Source organism: Aquila chrysaetos, chromosome 10 (genome assembly GCF_900496995.4).
Source record: "Aquila chrysaetos chrysaetos chromosome 10, bAquChr1.4, whole genome shotgun sequence".
Classification (NCBI taxonomy): domain Eukaryota; kingdom Metazoa; phylum Chordata; class Aves; order Accipitriformes; family Accipitridae; genus Aquila; species Aquila chrysaetos.
Window position 1 is genome coordinate 14,916,790 of NC_044013.1, and position 16,912 is coordinate 14,933,701.

General features: G+C 57.2%; 1 protein-coding gene across 1 annotated transcript; it reads left to right on the forward strand.

The window, feature by feature from the left end:
• Window positions 1–14,699: 14,699 nt before the first annotated feature.
• Window positions 14,700–16,655, forward strand: HES1 (hes family bHLH transcription factor 1). The gene is made up of 4 exons (XM_030029240.2): window positions 14,700–14,914; window positions 15,021–15,116; window positions 15,222–15,309; window positions 15,896–16,655. Exons 1-4 carry the CDS (start codon window positions 14,807–14,809, stop codon window positions 16,378–16,380), a joined length of 777 nt encoding a protein of 258 aa, XP_029885100.1. The 5' UTR covers window positions 14,700–14,806; the 3' UTR covers window positions 16,381–16,655.
• The last annotated feature ends 257 nt before the right edge of the window (window positions 16,656–16,912 follow it).

Genomic DNA, 16,912 nt, shown 5'->3' on the forward strand with positions numbered 1-16,912 from the left:
GCTTGCTGTTCTGACTCACACCCAGCATCGCTGAAGAGGAGGTCAGTGTTTTGCATGGCTAGTTAGGGCTGCTTTTCTGGGGGTTGTTGCTTTGCCTTTATCATACTGAATTTCATCTGCCAGTTTACCAGCCTGAAGTTTAATACTGTGAGCTCCTGCTCAGCAGCCAACTTTATATTTGGTGACCCCGAGTCATTTAACCAGTTTTCTCCCTGCAAGGCAAATATCCCTCCAGTCCATTGGGCATTCAGGGGCTTTTGGAGAGGTGCCAGGGCAAAACTGTTTTGGAAGTGCCACTGCCCCATGACCAGCGCATTGCTCTGCTCCCCACGCTTGGTGACCCGGCTGATTTGCGAGGTATGGCTTCCTCCTGCAAGGTTGTGTTGAATCTTCCCCAAGCGCTGTATTGACCCAGACTGTTATAGACGACTTCTCCCAAATTGCCTGTGACATCCCCTGAGCCCCTCTGGCTACAGCTCAGGTCATCTTCCCCACTCTCTGCCCCAGGCTGGCAGGAGCAGCTGGGTACTGACACTGGCTGGCCTGGCATCGCCTCGTCCCAGACACATGCCGCTCCGCAGCTCCTCGCTTTGCTGGAAGACATCTCTGGCAGGCCCCTGTCATGGGACAGGCCCCCCCGGCACAGCCCCATGGGAAGGCTGCCACAGGGGCACTACCTGAGCACCCTCCCTGATCTTCAAACCGCCCCTCAGCTTTTCTGCTGAGGCTTTGCCTTTCCTGGGTGCTCTGTTCGTGCCTCCATCATCCACGACCTGCACTGGCTCACTGGCTGGTTTCCTGCTCCTGGCACGTATGCAAACAGGCTTATTTTCAGCTTTTAATACTTTTAGCAAGTTCTTCCCCAAACTTTAAATCACCTTTATTGTGACTTTACTTTTAACTTGCCAGGGTTTTGCTCTTTTCTGTTTCTCATGTTACAGCACCACGTCCACTTTTGAAGGCTCCCTCTGCCTCGTTAGCTTCTCCCTACAACCACTGGGATGCTTTTAGGCCCTTCTTGATGCACTGGGAGGGCTGGGGGCTGCACAAGCCCTGACTGCTGCTCAGAGTCGCACTAGCAGAACAGGGCAGCCAGCTCCGGGGGAGCCCTCCTCCCTCCCAAACACCCCCTGACTTTTGCCCCATGTACAGTAGAGGCTCCTTTCACCCCCTGCTGCACGCCCAGGCACTTCTTTCCTTCCCGTGACAGAGCCGAACCCGAAACAAAGATTTTCTCCAGCGCTGCCGGCAGCCGGTTGGACTCCTTGAAGTAATCGCTGTAATTGACCCTTGCAGGCGCTGAGTGCCGAGGGAGCGGGGCCGTTCATCAGGCTGACGGGGTGTGAAAACCATCAACTCTTTGGCTGGGCAGGCTCCAGGCCCTGTCAGGCTGTGCCGGGCTGCCGGCGAGCCCCATGGCCGTCCTCACCACGCGGCCCCCGCTCCCGGTTCGGTGGCGGGGCTGGATGGGTCCCCAGGGTGCAGGTGGGGAGGAGGTGAGTGCCTCATCCTCACCAGGCATCCCCATGGCATGTGGGGAGCAGGGCTGAAGCACCTTGACAGATAGCCTGCTTTCTCCCAAAACTGCCATGTTTGGGTCAGCAGCTCCCTGGACCGCCGGGACGCGGGGATGGACGAAGCTCAGAGCTGCAGCTCTGTACTACTGGCAGCACCATGGCGTGGGGCGGCATCGCTGCGCACCGTCCCTTCGGTGCAACCCGCATCCCAGTCCGGGGTCGCTGCCCTTCACCATTCAGGGTATGGAGCCTGTAAGTGGCTTTTCCTTAGGCAAGGGATATCTTCAAGGCATAGAGCTGGTGTCAGAGGTGACAAGCTCGACGCATACCCGGTGATGAACCCCGCGAGGCTGGCTGCTCCTCGCCTCTGCCTCCAGTGCCTCCTCCGCAGGCTCGCGGCGAGGAGCGAGCTTGTGCTCCTGCGCGAACGGTGGTGAATGAGGCCGCAGAGACGCGGCGCAGGGGACGCCCAGCCCTCGCCGGCCCACGCCAGCTCGTCCCTCTCATATGTGGCTCAGGCTCCAGCAAGCGATGAGGTTATTTTCTGGCTGCTGCCGCTCCTGCTGGGAGTTGCTCCAGACCCTCCCGGTCCCAGTGATCATTTCAGCCCCATTTGTCTTCCTGGCAGTTTTGTCGTTCCCTTCTGCAGTTTTCTTCCTCTCACTCGGCCGCACGCGTGTAGCAAGCACGTTGTCTGGCCGCCCGCCCTCGCAGGCAGCCCCGGGGGACCGGGCAGCGGCTCCCGGCCCCACACCGGCCTCCACATCTCACTTTCCTGGCTGGAAATCACATTTTGCAAGCAAATGCTTCCTTTTCGTGTCCAAGTCACTGGTGAAGACCAGAGCCACCAGTGTCCTCCCCCAGCCCTCCAAGCAAAACTGGCCGCCATCCCTCAAGGTCGTCCCTCCCTGCGCTGCAGCTCCTCGGCTGAATTCTCACTGCTCCTTTTCAAAGAGCATCTTCCCACGGTGTGGCCAGCGCTGCCATGCATTGCAGGGGGCAGCAATCAGCTAGCGTTGCGAGGACTAAAAATGGTGTCTTAAAAAAGCAGATCTCAGATTAGCATGACAGAACTCTCTAGCCCTGTCTGCCCTTCAAACTTACTTTCCATTTACACCTCCTCCTTCAATTACCTTTCTTCCAAAAGGCATTGAACATGTTATGTTGCACACGACTGAGAGTAACTTAAGGGACTGGCACACTGTGGGATGGGATTTCATGGGATTATGGCTTCCTCCCTCCCTATACCTCCCACAGACACAAGATTTGGGATCCCTGGCTGCTGCATGACCATGGGAAGGCTGCCAGGGGAAAGCTCCAGGTGGGACCTGCCTTTGCTGACCTGCGAGTGTGTCTCCTCCCAGGACAGCAGCAAACCTAGTTAGCAGGGCCAGCCTGGGGACTTTGGTGCCTGCTTTCCCATGCTGCAAGCAGTCTCTGCTCATGGCTGTTATCCTTGTGCAGATGTCAAAGGTGGAGGTCATGGACATCTGCAAACCTCTGCGTGTCCCAGATTCCCGTGTTGGCAGTGGCCGGCTGTGGTGCCACGTTTGGTACCCAGCATCCAAAGGCAGATGCGTGTGCGCTTCCCATGGCTGCCAACCACCGGGAAAAGGCTGTCGTGCACCAAGGGTGCTGGGCCAGTCCTCTGCTGTGACCCCGGGACAGATCTGCTCTCCCTGTGCTCCAGAGGCCGTTTGCTTTATGACCTGTGAACATCAGGAAGAAATGAAATAGCAGTGGAGAATTCTCTTCAGCAAAGCTTTGATGGTGAAAAATGTGCTGTTGGGTTGTCTGTTCCACAGAATTCAGGAAAAAAACTGAGGAAAAGAAGGAGAAAGGAAAGAGAGAAACCATCTGCTTTTTCAGAAGTTCCTCACCCACACACTCCATCGCCGCTGCTCGGCAAGGCCTTTTCTCCTCTCCCCTCCACTCCTGTGCAATCAGATAGTCCCCAAACTGCCCCTGGGTTAATTGAAACCAGAAGCTGCTGTCACTTCCAAGTGTTATGAGCGCAGGGACCACGAGGAGCTCAGGTGTTTTGGAAAGGATGATGTCAGTAGGGTCTGTGATGAAAGGCTCGCTGACAGCCTGTGAGGCGATGCCACGGGAACGGCCGCAGGTAGGAGCTCAGCCCCTCCGTGGGCGACGCTGGCTCCGCTCCGCCAGCCCCACACCGCCAGGCGCTGTGACCGGGGCCACCCCGCGCCGCCGGCCACCCCGCGGCAGCTGTGGCAAGGCTGGACACTGGCTCAGGGACTTTGCCTTGTCCACTCCCCACATTCACCCCCACGCTGTTATTTTTAGGGCAAAAATAGAAAGATTTTTGTAAAGAAAAAAGCCCAGAGTGAAAAGAGGCTCCGGAGCCCTTCCTGGCAGGGGACAGCTGGTGACGGTGTGTGCCCGGCCTCCCTTCACAGTGCGAGTGGCTAATCTTGTCTCAATAAAACCAGCATCGTGTCAGGGTAATCAGCGGATGTCAACACTTTAATGGCACTGGCAGAGCCCCAGTGAGGTCCGGGGGTTATCCTGGCTGCATCGTATTCCCACGGGAAAGGTAGATAGCAAGATCCCGCCTTCAGGTATACATCCGACGACTGTCAGGTGCCGTGGGGCACGCGTAGCGCTGCCGGCGCCTCTGCTGCAGCTCTGTCTGGGTTATTAATGGGCTCTCTGCTGCCTGCAGTCATCTCTCCCGGGCATCCCGCCTGCCCACGACAGGAGGGGACGGGACAGGACGGGATGGGACGCCTCACTCGCCAGCGGGTAGTGTAAATCTCAGCTTCCCAGGCGGGGCAGCTCTGTAAACCGCAGCAGCTTCAGCGCCGGATTTATACGCTTACATTTACAACAGGCAAATTGACAGATTACTCTGTGTACACAGATTGTGTAAACTGCTGTCGGGTGATGCCCCGTGCCCCTGGCCAGGCATCAGCGGGTGCCCAAGCCTCTCTGCGGGGACAGGAGGAAGACGGCAGAGACTGGCTGGCAATGCAGCCCGCGGGGAGCCCGGCGTGCTCCCACGTACCTGTCCCCTTGGCCTCAAGGGCAAGCCTGGAGGAGGGCGAGCTGGGGGTGCATTGATTTAAGATGTGAGAAGGTCAAAAGTTTTCTCAAGCGGAGTTGCTATCATGACGCCGAACACTTCATCCCCCTTTTTATCTGCCTCAGTATTTATTGTCCATGAGCAAATACTTGTGTTTTTATAAATTCCTTTAGAGTGAATCACCCTTCTCCTGTTTAAACCAGCAAAGACCACATCAAACAGTATCACTCCATCTAGAATTAATCATTAATTTGAAGTATTTGACAATATTTTGCCAGCATTATTTCTTCCTCTCCCCAATTAATAAAGGTTAAGCCTTGGTACCAGCACTTTTGCAGGACACTCCGTGCACAGTGGCGTCGCCGGGAGCTCACCAGCCCCAAATCCGCCCTGGGCAGCACAGGCACGGAGGTGCAGGTTTGGACTTGGCTTTCGGGCAGGTGGAAGCATCCTTGCTGCTGCCTGCACATGGTGTGGAGCAGGCAGCTGAGCTGCCGTGCTGCCCAGTGCAGCCCTGGGACCCTGCATCCTGCAGCCGGCGAGCTAACGCACACAGGGGCTGGTGTCAGAAGCCTTTTCGCTCTCGGGGAAGCGCAGAAAGGCTGGTCTGGTCTAGAGGATCGTAAAAGGAGCTGGAGCCTTCTTCTGCCTGCCTGCTCTCGCTGCAGTCTCTGCAAGCACAGTTTCAAATCAGGCCAAAATCTGATCTCAGATGCGTGCATGTGGCTTCTATTCACTTGAGACAGAATCCAGCTTTTAAACGCCACATTTTGTACTTTGGTTTTGTTTTATGTCTGAGGCATGTGTTTTGCTAGGACACTGCATTTCATTTAAAAATTATTTTTGACAAGGCCTTATGGTTCATGAATTCCTGCACGCCAGGTCCTGCAACACACATCCCAGATCTGCTGGCCCCTTCAGAGGCACCAAGTTGGGCTGGTTTTGCTTCCCACTCACAAACAAGCCATGAAATGACCTTGATTTTTCTAATCTCTTTGTGGCAGGGCATTTTCCTGACACTTTTCTGCCATTCTATTGCAGCCTTTGGATGGTTTGCAATCTAGCTTGCTTGGATGCTTTGCTATTTAGAGAGCGTGGCTGGTTGCTTAAGTCATGCGGCATTGCTTCTTGCTTTTGAACAGATGGGTAAAACGTATAAACACACAACAGCACATGATGAAGGCAGACTATAGCCTGCTACCCACAAATAACACACAGGAGAAGGAAAGATCAGGCGTGGTAAGCTGGCCATGCTGACACCACCCAGGCAGGCTGAATGAGCTCTGGGTCTCTGGCATTTCATGAGCACATTTGGCTATAATATGGTACTTAAGGGAGTTAAATAGGGGCAGGCTTGGGACCTTTTGGCGCAGTTTCCACATTGCAACACCCCACGAGGTCCCTTCCAGCTCCCCTTCCTGTTCTCCAGGTGCCTACAGCAGACATGCTCCAAATCCACGGGCGCCTTCGGCTCCCAGGAGAAAGCAGGGACAAGCTCCTGGGCGTACAGCACAAGCAGCCTCTTCTAGCTCCTTCCTCGTCCTCTCCTGCCTGTGGCATCCAGGGTGCTTCTGTCACAGGGGACAGGGAAGCCACCACCATGTGCTGCATTCCTGGCTGTGGCTTGTGCTGCTCAGGAGTGTGATGGAGACGGTGCTGGGCAAGGCATGAGCATTATTTTTTTGCCTCTCTCCAGCAGCAGGATGGCAAAGGCTGGCTCGCCTATCGTAAAGCCAGGGGCAAGGGTTGCTGCTTGCCTCAGAGGAAAACACCTGCCAAACTCTCCCCACATTTACACCAGAAGAACCCCGTTTTATTGTGGGGCAGCAGCAGAGAGAGCAGGACAAAGTGCTCTGTAAGAATGGACTGGACCACTGTAACATCCCGGCAGCAAGCATTCCTGCCCACTCTGGCTGCTGGCATTTCTCCACCAGGTTTATCACTGTATCGGTCATGTGAATACACCTTCTTTATGGCACAAGCCTTTCAGTGGACTTTCTGAAAGACAATGATGTGCCTTTGAAGGTTTGGCTGATCCAGTTTCCTGTATGCTCCTGAGCCTTGTATACATTTAAATTTGACTTGTTAACTTTATAAGGATACTTCAGACTTGTATTGTACTGAAATTGGCTGGGATCTCAGTATCTCCCTTATTCCCACGTACTTTTTTCTTAGAAATGCTTTGTAGTCATGTTATTGCTGTTGGGAGGTTTGGCTTTAACAGCCTCCAATAAAGATATGAGCCTGCGAAAGGGCACCAGTAGCCCAAGATTATTCAATAGCAGCAACTGAAGTGCAGGTGCCTGCTGTTTGCAGGGCCTCTTACTCCTGGCAGCGGCAGCCGGCCCCGGCTCCGGCAGCCAGCGCGGCAGCAGGCAGGCAGCAGGCAGGGCTCCTCACGTCCCACAGAACGGGACCTGCCTGCGACGGTCACACAGTCCCGCAGCCTCCAAAGTCCTGCAGCCTCCTGCAGAACGAGCAGAGGCCGTCGGGCACGTACGGACAGCAGTGGGCTGCAAAAACCCCCTTTGCTGGGTTTATTTGCTGCTGCTTCTGTCTGCATCCTTGCACAGAGCCGAGGCCTCGCTGGTGCTCAGGCTGTGGCAGTAACACCTCCTTTCTGTCGCCAGAAGTGCTCACCTCCTCGGGTCCTACCTGTGTTTTTCACAGCCCCGCAGTCGTCCTGCCATCAGCTAACACTGATGTGAAGCCTCCCAGCCCACCACAGTTGTCCTCGATTTTTGTCTCTATATTCTCTCTGCATTTTGTAGTATTGCAGAATTGCACCTGCATGAACGTAGGTTTGCTACTCTGCTCTCTATGTCACTCCTGGAGGATTCCTGCCTTCCCCTGTGCTCCCAGGCAGCCTGAACGCATTTCTAAGGCAGCTGATGAAAACACTGTCCTTCGTTGCAGGCGAGGAAGGACAAGGCCCTTGAAATCTCATTTCAGGACATTTCATCATTTGGATTACATGTGAAAATAAATGTCATTTCATACAACATGCCAGATTACTTATCAAATAATGATCTGCCTCTTAATGCCTAGACTACTGGAATCTGTGCAAATTAAACGTTGTACTTGCAAATGCATTTATTCATTACGCTTAGCAATTAACTCATGATTTAAGTAATTGAGCTGTAAATTATCCCCTTGTTTATAAAATAACAACATCCTCTGAGGGATAATATTTTCTATTACAGCAATTAGTAACACATCAGTTCTTGACTAGCGCGTAAAAGATCTCCACCTTTTCTCCTCTCGTGTAAGCTCCTATGAGAAAAACGATTCTCCGGCGTTATCTCCAGCACCAGGGCAGGCACACAGCTCTGGACTAGCGCATGTGTGGCCATGGGTAATCAAAGCAAATGGAGAATGCACAGGAGTTCTCCAAAAATCCCACCCCTTGCTAATGCATGTCAGTGGCCAAGGGGCTAATGGAGGGGCTTGGCTGCAAATCAGCAAGAGAAGGAAGGAAAATAAGGGAGAAAACCACTCCATCCTAGCACACACCCTGCTCTGCTGTCACAGTGTGTTAATTGAGGATTTCAAATCCCCACCTCCCGGGTCAGGTCTGAAGGCCCTGGGCAGAAAAATAAAAACACCACCCCCCCCCCCCCCCCCCCCCCCGCAATCCCTGTGTCCCCCTGGCACACCACCCCAGATCACCTCATCTGCCGCCGTGGCTTAACTCTGGCGTAATTCAGGTGGCTCACCAGGACTGGCAACGGCAGGAGGCAGGGTGGGATCTGGCTCCCTGGAGAGGCAGCAGGAACGTTGCCGAGGGTGCACTGCCATGCAGCTTAGCACCGTGCCCTTCTGCCCTACCCACGTGTATGAAGACGTGTATCTTCATGAGGTTGCTAATCCTAATATCATATGATCATCCTGATATTCTTGATACAGCTAAAGGACTAATTTTAGCTCTGCTATCACCTTGAATAATGAATATTGATTTTAGGAATGCAGCATTCAAATTATATATACATTAAAATATTAGTGAGATAGGCTAATTCTCTCCATAATGCTGCCAAGCTAAAACAAAACTGAAGACACCAGGGAGATCAGGCGCCAAGTAAAAATGATTCATCGTGCCCTGGCTTTATCAGAGTCCATCTGCTTACTACTTCAAGAAAGACACTGCCTGTGCAAAGGCTCTATTCTGCAGTAGCAAAGCACTGCACCCTGAAGTCTCCTGTGTTTTCTTGAATAAATGGATATGGGAATAATGGAAATGGGAGGGCTGGCAAGCTGTGACCAATCCCATCTGTCAAGGGGAAATGCCTGGTGTCCCAAGGGCTCCAGGACCAGGTCAGACCAGGGGGGCTGAGACCTCTGTCCCTGCCCTCAGCGGGGCACACAGCCCCTGTGCTGGCTCTCCTGCCCGCCTGCCTGCACTGCCCTCAGCTGAGCTTCGCAGCTTGAGGCAGGGCTTCCTGTCGCAGCACCTCCCAAAGGTCCCAAATATTTTCTTGCTGCCTCGCTGTGGCTGCCAGGGCTTTGAGGATAACGTGCAGTTTATACACCACTCTCCCCGCTGCCAACTGATGGCGTCAGGAACGAGAGATGATGATCAGCCAGTGAATTTAGCAGAAAGCTCTGGAGCAGTGATCAGTCCAGGCTGCTTTCTTGGACTGATTAATGCCAAGGAGAAGGAATCGTGTTGGAAAATGTGATTGATCACTCTGCAGAGGAGCACAGACGCTGCGGTCAAGGGCTGGCCCCCTGGGATTTATGAGCCTGCAGTTGGTGAAGGTTGAGTCCCCAGGGAGCCGCATGCCGTGGCTCCCACCTGCCCTCGGCTGCGGGTGCCAGCAGGGCCGGGGGAAGAGGGCAGAGGGGGCACGGGCAAGGGCTCGTGTGCCGGGACTTCCAGGGCACGCTGACGCACCCAGGAGCAGTTTGCCTGTGCCGAGGACGGCTGGCGAGGCTCCCACCTCGCCACGCTCCCGCCTGCGTCTTCCCGCCCCCCAGCCGTGCCGATCCAGCTGCACACAGCTGGGCTGCAAACCGCACTGCTGGTCTGATCTGACTTAAAAGCCGCGTTCTGGAAAAGCCTGCGGGGCTTCCTACAGCCACAGCATGCCAGGGATCACATATGGCTCAGCACACGAGCGCTGCAGCAACGCGGCTGGGGGCCGGACTCGGTGGATGTGGAGCTGATGCACATCCACCTTCGCCTGGAGGCTCTCAGAAGGGTACCTTCTGCTTGGTGTTTGGGACAGGGACATTTTCTGTGCATTTCCTGCATGCCTCCTCCAGCCCCACCGTTGCCAAACTCATGGTATTTTCATCTACGCACCCGGGCTCCATGGCTTGCAGGGTGTCCCCGTGCCCTGCAAGCATGCAAGCACCACAGCTCCAGCACAGAGACAGCAGCTTCAGCCAGCAAGTGGGATCTTAATAAATAAATAACTCGGCTCTAACTGCCAACACCTCCCACCACAGAGGGAGAGGATGACAGCCGAGAGACGTTCCTTCTCTCTGGAGCACAGCAGTGACTGCGCATTTATTTCTGGTTCTCAGAGGGATGCAGGCTCAGCTGTATGTCCCTCTGCTTGGAGCTGCTGTGTCTTGCCAAAGACACTGGCTGTTGTGCTGGAGCAGGACTGCCCTGCCACGGCCAGCAGATTGCAAATTTGTGGTCTGGTGAACTCTGGTCATGTCACATGGAAAGAGCATCGCTAAGAGAAGGCTAAAAGGCAGCTCCCAGCCTCTGGCTGGCAATGGCAGTGACAGATACAGGTCCAAGCCCTGCAAACAATTTGGGGATGTTCCCAGTGCTTGTTCCCAGCTGCCGCGCCTGCCAGCACCCAGCCCTCACCGCCAGCAGAGGACCAGGCTGGACCTGGGGCTCTGCAAGGGCGCAAAGGGGAAAGCTGGGGCTGCACCATCTCGTGTCCATTAGCACATGCAGCTGCTCCAGGCCGACCAGCAATCTCTGAAGTAACGCCGTGGGTATCAGGGCAGGAAGGGAATTCCCATCCACATGGGTGGCATTTCACAGCTGCCAAAATGCCCTCCCCGACAGCTCGCCGGCAGCATTTTCTTGGTTCAGCAGGATAGGAGCCTGCCAAGAGGAATCAGCTTAGCAAGAGATCCAGGTACCCTGGCTCTTGTCCCAGAGCCCTCCTAGGTGCAGAGCTGTGCTCCAGCTTTTGCTGGGATGGGATGGGGAGATGAAAATGGTTCTTCGATGCCTGCCCTTAGCAATGCTGGAGTTTCTCGGAGTCATACTTTGCTACTCCAGCAAAGCCTCAGCTGCTGCACCATTCCCAGGCATGCCTGCCTGGCCGTGTGGGCAATAGAAGGAAGGATACCAGTTCTTGGAGCCTACAGATGCCCCCTCAACGCAGGGGATGTTACCACAGAATGGCTGGAGCTCTCCCACACCCAGCCTGACTCACACAGCGAGGAGTAAAACGAATAAACACTTCAGCCTCTCCTCCGCAGGGGCAGCCAGGGAACAGCTGAAAGAGCCCAGCTCCTGCAAGGCACATGCTTACCGGTGGACCAGCTGCCACGTAAGACCCCCCCGAAGGCTCGTCTGCCAGTGCTGGGATTCTGGGTCTCAGCAGGCCCTCGGGAAATGGGTCCCCAGTGGAAAGGAGAAGACAGGTTCTGCCATAAAACAGGACTGCCGTCCTACCCAGCGAGCTGCTCCTGCCATCAGGAAGGCCGGGAATTGACACTGTTGCACGAAAGCTGCCCAGCTCCTAGGAGGACCTGGTGCCTAGGGGAGCAACGTCCATGAAAGCTTTGCTTCATCTAGGGAGCTCTGTCAGGAAGTCAGTTTGAAAGTGACCTTGTCCCAAAGATCTGGCAAACGTTTATGGATGGGAAATAAACCCTGAAACCTGCGCCCAAAGCTTCTGAGATCACACCTCCCTGGGGAGCTGGTTGGGTATGGATTGCACAACAGCTTCTGGGACAGGAACCACAAGTGGAGGCATGTGTGCGGGGCTGCCCAGAGGAGACATCTGAGCCAGGGACATGTCCCTGAGACAGAGCACTTGTTTTCCAGCCTTCAGGGTGGTGACAACTTTGAGCTGCAGCCAGGCTAGGTTTTCAGTCCGTGACCCAAAGAGGAAAGGCTTGGTGTGCCATTCCTGGGCTCCAGATTGTACCCCAGCTCTCACAAGCAACTTGGTTTCTATTTTCTGTATTTCCTAGGATCCTGCAGGCTTTGGATATTAAGGCTCTTGGATCTCTAGAAGCACATTTTGCTCATCTTGGCTGCTTCCTAAAGGACCGGAGAGCAGGCACAGCCAGCCGTGCCACCTCCTCACCCCCTGCGTGCTGCACTGGCGGCAGCATCCGATTTTATTCCACCTTCCAACCCCTGGGCGCGTGCCCAGGACTAGTCTAAATTTTCTTGCCAATACATTTTTCCTCCAAGATATTCTGCCAGTCAATAATGCCTTAATGCGCTGTCTAAAGGTTCTTCCCAAATCTGTTTTGGACAATTCCCAATTTGTAACCCAAGATGACTGCCCGAGCAAGGAAAAAAACACTGCTGGAGGACTGCGGGACAAGGGAAACCCCAGTCCCTGGGGCAGCCCCTTATCTCGGGGCTTTATCACCCCCTTGATGCCTCTTTCACAAGCAAGGGCAGGGCTGGAGAAGCCCAGAGGATCTGTTCCAGGTCCCCCCAACGGTTACAAACCCCTTCACCACCTCCTTCCAGCCTAAACTTGGCCTCGGCCACTTCATTTCCAGAGACATCCTTCCATGCAAATCCTCCCCTTCCTCTCCTGATCCCCAGGGAATTCACACGTATATGCGCTTCCACTCGGGGATCACAACCCTCGCACGTGTAAGGCATTTCACAGCAGGAGGCTGGCAAAGGAGGAGATGTGGAGCGGGGACACCAGTGTCACTGCCTCCCCGCTGCCCAGTACAGCGCTCGGATCGTGGATCCAAGAAGCCTCCACTGAAGCAGATGCTTTTGGAGGCCCAGTGCCCCACACCCCGGCTCCTCACACACCCCAAAAGCAAACCCCTCCCCGTGGGCTCTGCAGCGGGCAGGGGCTGGGCTGCCGCAGAGTGGGAGCGCAGGCAAGGGGAGCTGCTGCCGGGCTCTTCCCAGGTCCCCGCCGTGGGCAAGCGCTGGCAACCCCTAACGACAGCCTGTTCTCGCTGCCTGCCCCACTCTCATCCCCCAGAGACACCGACCTGTTGCCGGCAATTAGGGGCGGTTAAGCAGCTCCTCGGCTACCATAAACATGGACATAATTGCAGCCTGTTCTCACTCCCGGGCGGGAGGGACGGGGCTGCCCCGCTCCGCATTTCCTGAGCCCTTTGCAAATCCCTGCAGGAGGGAGAACGCCAGCTCAGTAATTGTGATAACTTTCCTTCCCTCCCCACCCACCCCCCCCCCCAAATATAAGCAAATGTCAGCACTCGAAAAAATACTGGTCCACTGAAGAACTTTTTAGGCTCTCCAGAAATATATTGCAATTTTCATGCTAATCGGTTGTCTCCGATTTCCCCATAAGGGTGACTGTGAAAAGGCTTTTCGGTAGTGACTTCCCGGTGCAGTCTCGATCTTTTCCTCGCTCGAGTTTGTCCAAATGTCTAGCTAATTGAAGCTTACGTCAAATATTGCTCATCTGAAGTTAAATCTTACACGCTGAAGGCTGCTCTTTGTTTTTAAATCAAAAGGCTTGTGGCTCCATCAAGGAGCTGAAAGAAAGCTTGGATTCGTACTTTTCTGCAGTTTTAAACATGACACTCTCCCTTTTATTTATTTTCCTTTTTTTAAACTCTGAAGGCTCAGCAGGCAAGCCTCTGCAGAGACGAGGGCTTTGCACCGGTGAGATCTGCAAACATGTCTCTTCTTTCTTGAACTTTATTTTTCTCACGGTCTCTGAAAAGGCAAGATCAGGTGATACGTGTGGGATTGGCCCTGTACAGGTGCAGATCAGGTACTGGAGGACGTGGAAAAACATTACTGTGTATACTCAAAAAAAAAGAAAGAAAGAAAAGAAAGAGAGGCAGAGAGAAAGAAAGAGCGAGTGAGCACATTTTTGAATAGGCCAGGTCTAGTTCTTGGCAGGATGACTCAGGCTTAGCTGGCAGACTATGGGAATAGGAGTGTGAGAAAGTCAGTCAAGCGGAGGGGGAAAAAAAAAAAGATTCGAGTCCCCAGGCAAAAATACTTTTTTTTTTTTTTAAAGTAACCCACAAACTGTCCCAACCAGCTGGAGGTAGGAGAAGCGCGGCTGGGCCCGGGCCGAGGGACAGGCACCACCCTGTGGTTTCGCACTCGCCCGCTGTCAGGAGCGCACGCACCACCGCATCTGCGGCCACGGCCACGCCGCCACCGACGCGTGCGAGCGAGCGCCGGGGAGCGTAACCCACGACGAGGGCTTCCCTCAGCCCTGCCCGTGCCACCACGCATCCCTGCCCTCCGCCGCACGCTCCGCTGCAGCTCGGCCGGGCGCGGACGGTGCCCGGCCTTGGCGACACCTGCGTGTGGGCAGGGGCGGGCCGCCCTGGCAAGGCAAGAGCCGGGCCGCCGTGGCGATGCTGAGGGCACCGTGGCGGGACGCAGGCCACCGCAGCGGGGACCGGGGGCCGCGGCAGGTCCCGCGCACGGTAGCTGGGCTCCGGCCACCACAGCCGGGCCCAGGACGCCACGTCCAGGCCATCGCCCCGGCGGGCCGCGGCCCCCCACGGCGCAGCCCGCCCCGGGGCCGGCAGCCGGCGCCCCCCGAGGGGAGCGGGCGGGGCCGCGCCTGCCACGGGCGCCAATTAACCCGGTAATTAGCGCGGCGCTCCCCGAGGGCCGTCCCCCCCCCTTCCTCCCCGCCGAAGTCCTCCTCCCCTCCCTCCCCTCCCGCGGGCGGTGCCCAAGGGGTTAACCGCGGCCGCCCGCCCGCCCGCCCGCCCCGCGCCATTGGCCGGCGGCCGCCGCGCGGCGCCCAGCCAATGGCCGGGCGCCGTCCACGAGCGGGGCCGCGTGCGGGCGGCGCCCATTGGCTGGGCGCGAGTGTGGGAACGGCGGCGGGGGACGTTTCACACGAGCCGCGCGCGTGCGGCGCGCGCTATAAGTAGGGGCGGCCAAGGGCGCGCGGCACCCGTGCCCCGCCGGCCCCGCCGCCGCCGCACCGCCGGCCTGGAGCGCGCGCCCGCCCCCGCCCCGCCGCCCCCGGCCGCCCCCCCCCCCGCGCTGCTGCTGCTGCCGCCGCGGCGGCGGCGCCTCTTCCGCGGCGGCGGGCGCTGCCAGCGCGGGCGCAGGATGCCGGCCGACCTGATGGAGAAGAGCAGCGCCTCGCCGGTGGCCGCCACCCCCGCCAGCGTCAACGCGACGCCCGACAAGCCGAAGACGGCGGCGGAGCACCGGAAGGTAAGGGCGGCCGCGACCGGGCGGCGCCGGGACGGGCGGTGCCGTAGGGAGCCAGCGGCGCCGTAGGGAGCCAGCGGCCGGGCGCTGACCGCCGCCTCTCTTGCAGTCTTCCAAGCCCATCATGGAGAAGCGGCGGCGGGCGCGCATCAACGAGAGCCTGGGGCAGCTGAAGACTCTCATCCTGGACGCGCTGAAGAAGGATGTAAGCGGGGGGGGGGACGGACGGGGACGGGGACACCCGGGGCGGGGGGCGCGGGGGGGACCGGCGCCGCTGCCGGGCCGGTCTGAGCCCCGCCTGTGCCCGCAGAGCTCGCGGCACTCCAAGCTGGAGAAGGCTGACATCCTGGAGATGACCGTCAAGCACCTGCGGAGCCTCCAGCGAGCCCAGATGACCGGTGAGTCCCGGGGGGGAAGCGGGGCTGGGGGGGCACCGCGCTCCCTGCCTGCATCCTCGGTAGTGAGGATGACGGGGGCACCCGGCTCCACGCCTGCATCCCTGCTACTGGGGGGTGGTGAGGGGCACCGTGCTCTGTACCTGTATCCCCAGCACAGAGGGGCTGTGGGGGGCACTGCGCTCTCCATCTGCATCCCTGGTACTGGAGGGCACTGGGAGGGCTGTGGTCCTGGCTCAGGTCCCCTCTGCTAGCAGAGCTGTGCTCCCCACCTGCCTGTCTTTTGGGGGGGGCGGGAAGCACGAGAGCTGCCCTGGGGACTGTGCTCCCAACCTGGATCCCCAGTGCTTAAGGGCACAGGAGGACTCTTGGGGGTTGTCTGTTCCCCACCTGGGTTCCTGGTGCCAGAGGGGCCGTGCTCTCCGTCCAGATCCTTGGCACCCAGGAGCACAAGACACGCTGCCAGAGGGGCTGCACTCCCTGCCTGGATTCCCAGCTCGGAGGGGTTGCAGGACGCAACACCAGTGGGCTGCACGTTCCCATCCCCTCCGGAGCCGGCTGACCGCTGTGCGCCTCTCTCCCCCTGCAGCCGCGCTGAGCACAGACCCCACGGTGCTGGGCAAGTACCGCGCCGGCTTCAGCGAGTGTATGAACGAGGTGACGCGGTTCCTCTCCACCTGTGAGGGCGTCAACACTGAGGTGCGCACCCGGCTCCTGGGCCACCTGGCCAGCTGCATGACCCAGATCAACGCCATGAACTACCCTGCGCCCCCCCCACCGCCCCCGCTGCCACCAGCCGCAGCCTTTGGGCCACCCCTGGTGCCGCCGGGCAGTGGCACAGGGCCGCTCCCAGGCATGCCCTGCAAGCCGGGCGCAGACGCAGCCAAGGTGTACGGTGGCTTCCAGCTGCTGCCAGCTTCCGATGGGCAGTTCGCCTTCCTCATCCCCAGCACCGCCTTTGCTCCCGGCGGTGCTGTGCTGCCCCTGTACGGCGGCCCACCCACAGCTGCCACTGCCGCCTCGCCGCCTGGCCCGCCACCCGGCACCGCCGACTCGGTCTGGAGACCCTGGTGAGGGTGGCGGGCACCGGACTGGACTGAGCACAGCACCCCGTGCTGCTGGCACGGCTGTATATAGGTTATATGTTCATATTGGATTGTGCCTTTGTACCATAGCACTCCCTCGACAGTGTTTCGTGTTTTACACGAGATCTTTTTTCTCCCTTCCCTCCCCTTCCTTATGTGACACCAAAGATCGGGGTTTTTGGTTTTTTGGTTTTTTTGGTTTTTTTTTTTGAATGCTCTTAAAATAAAAGTGTCTCTTCCATTTTGGAAGGCCTTTGGAGATAAGTTGGAGTGCTAGCATATGTGCATAGGAGGGAGCCCAGCTCCTGGCTTGCCCCTGACTGCCTGTGGATCGTGCTGCTCCAGGGCTGCCTTGTCCTGCTTTCCAGGCTGGAGCTGTCACTCAGACCCTTTGTCCCCTCTCCTTGTGAAATCACCTGGCCCCTCTCCCTGCCCTGGGGCAGATATAATTACTGCTTCCTTGGGAGCAGCTTGACTGATCAGACTTGTTAAAAAGAGCTTATGTTTGCAGAGCTGGTGGA

What these genes read in the sequence shown, in the direction of transcription:
- HES1 (XM_030029240.2), top strand. Translation starts at nt 14,807, where the DNA reads ATGCCGGCCGACCTGATGGAGAAGAGCAGCGCCTCGCCGGTGGCCGCC. An exon ending in CGGCGGCGGAGCACCGGAAG is followed by an intron (nt 14,915 to 15,020) that starts GTAAGGGCGGCC and finishes CCTCTCTTGCAG; the next exon opens with TCTTCCAAGCCCATCATGGA. An exon ending in TGGACGCGCTGAAGAAGGAT is followed by an intron (nt 15,117 to 15,221) that starts GTAAGCGGGGGG and finishes CTGTGCCCGCAG; the next exon opens with AGCTCGCGGCACTCCAAGCT.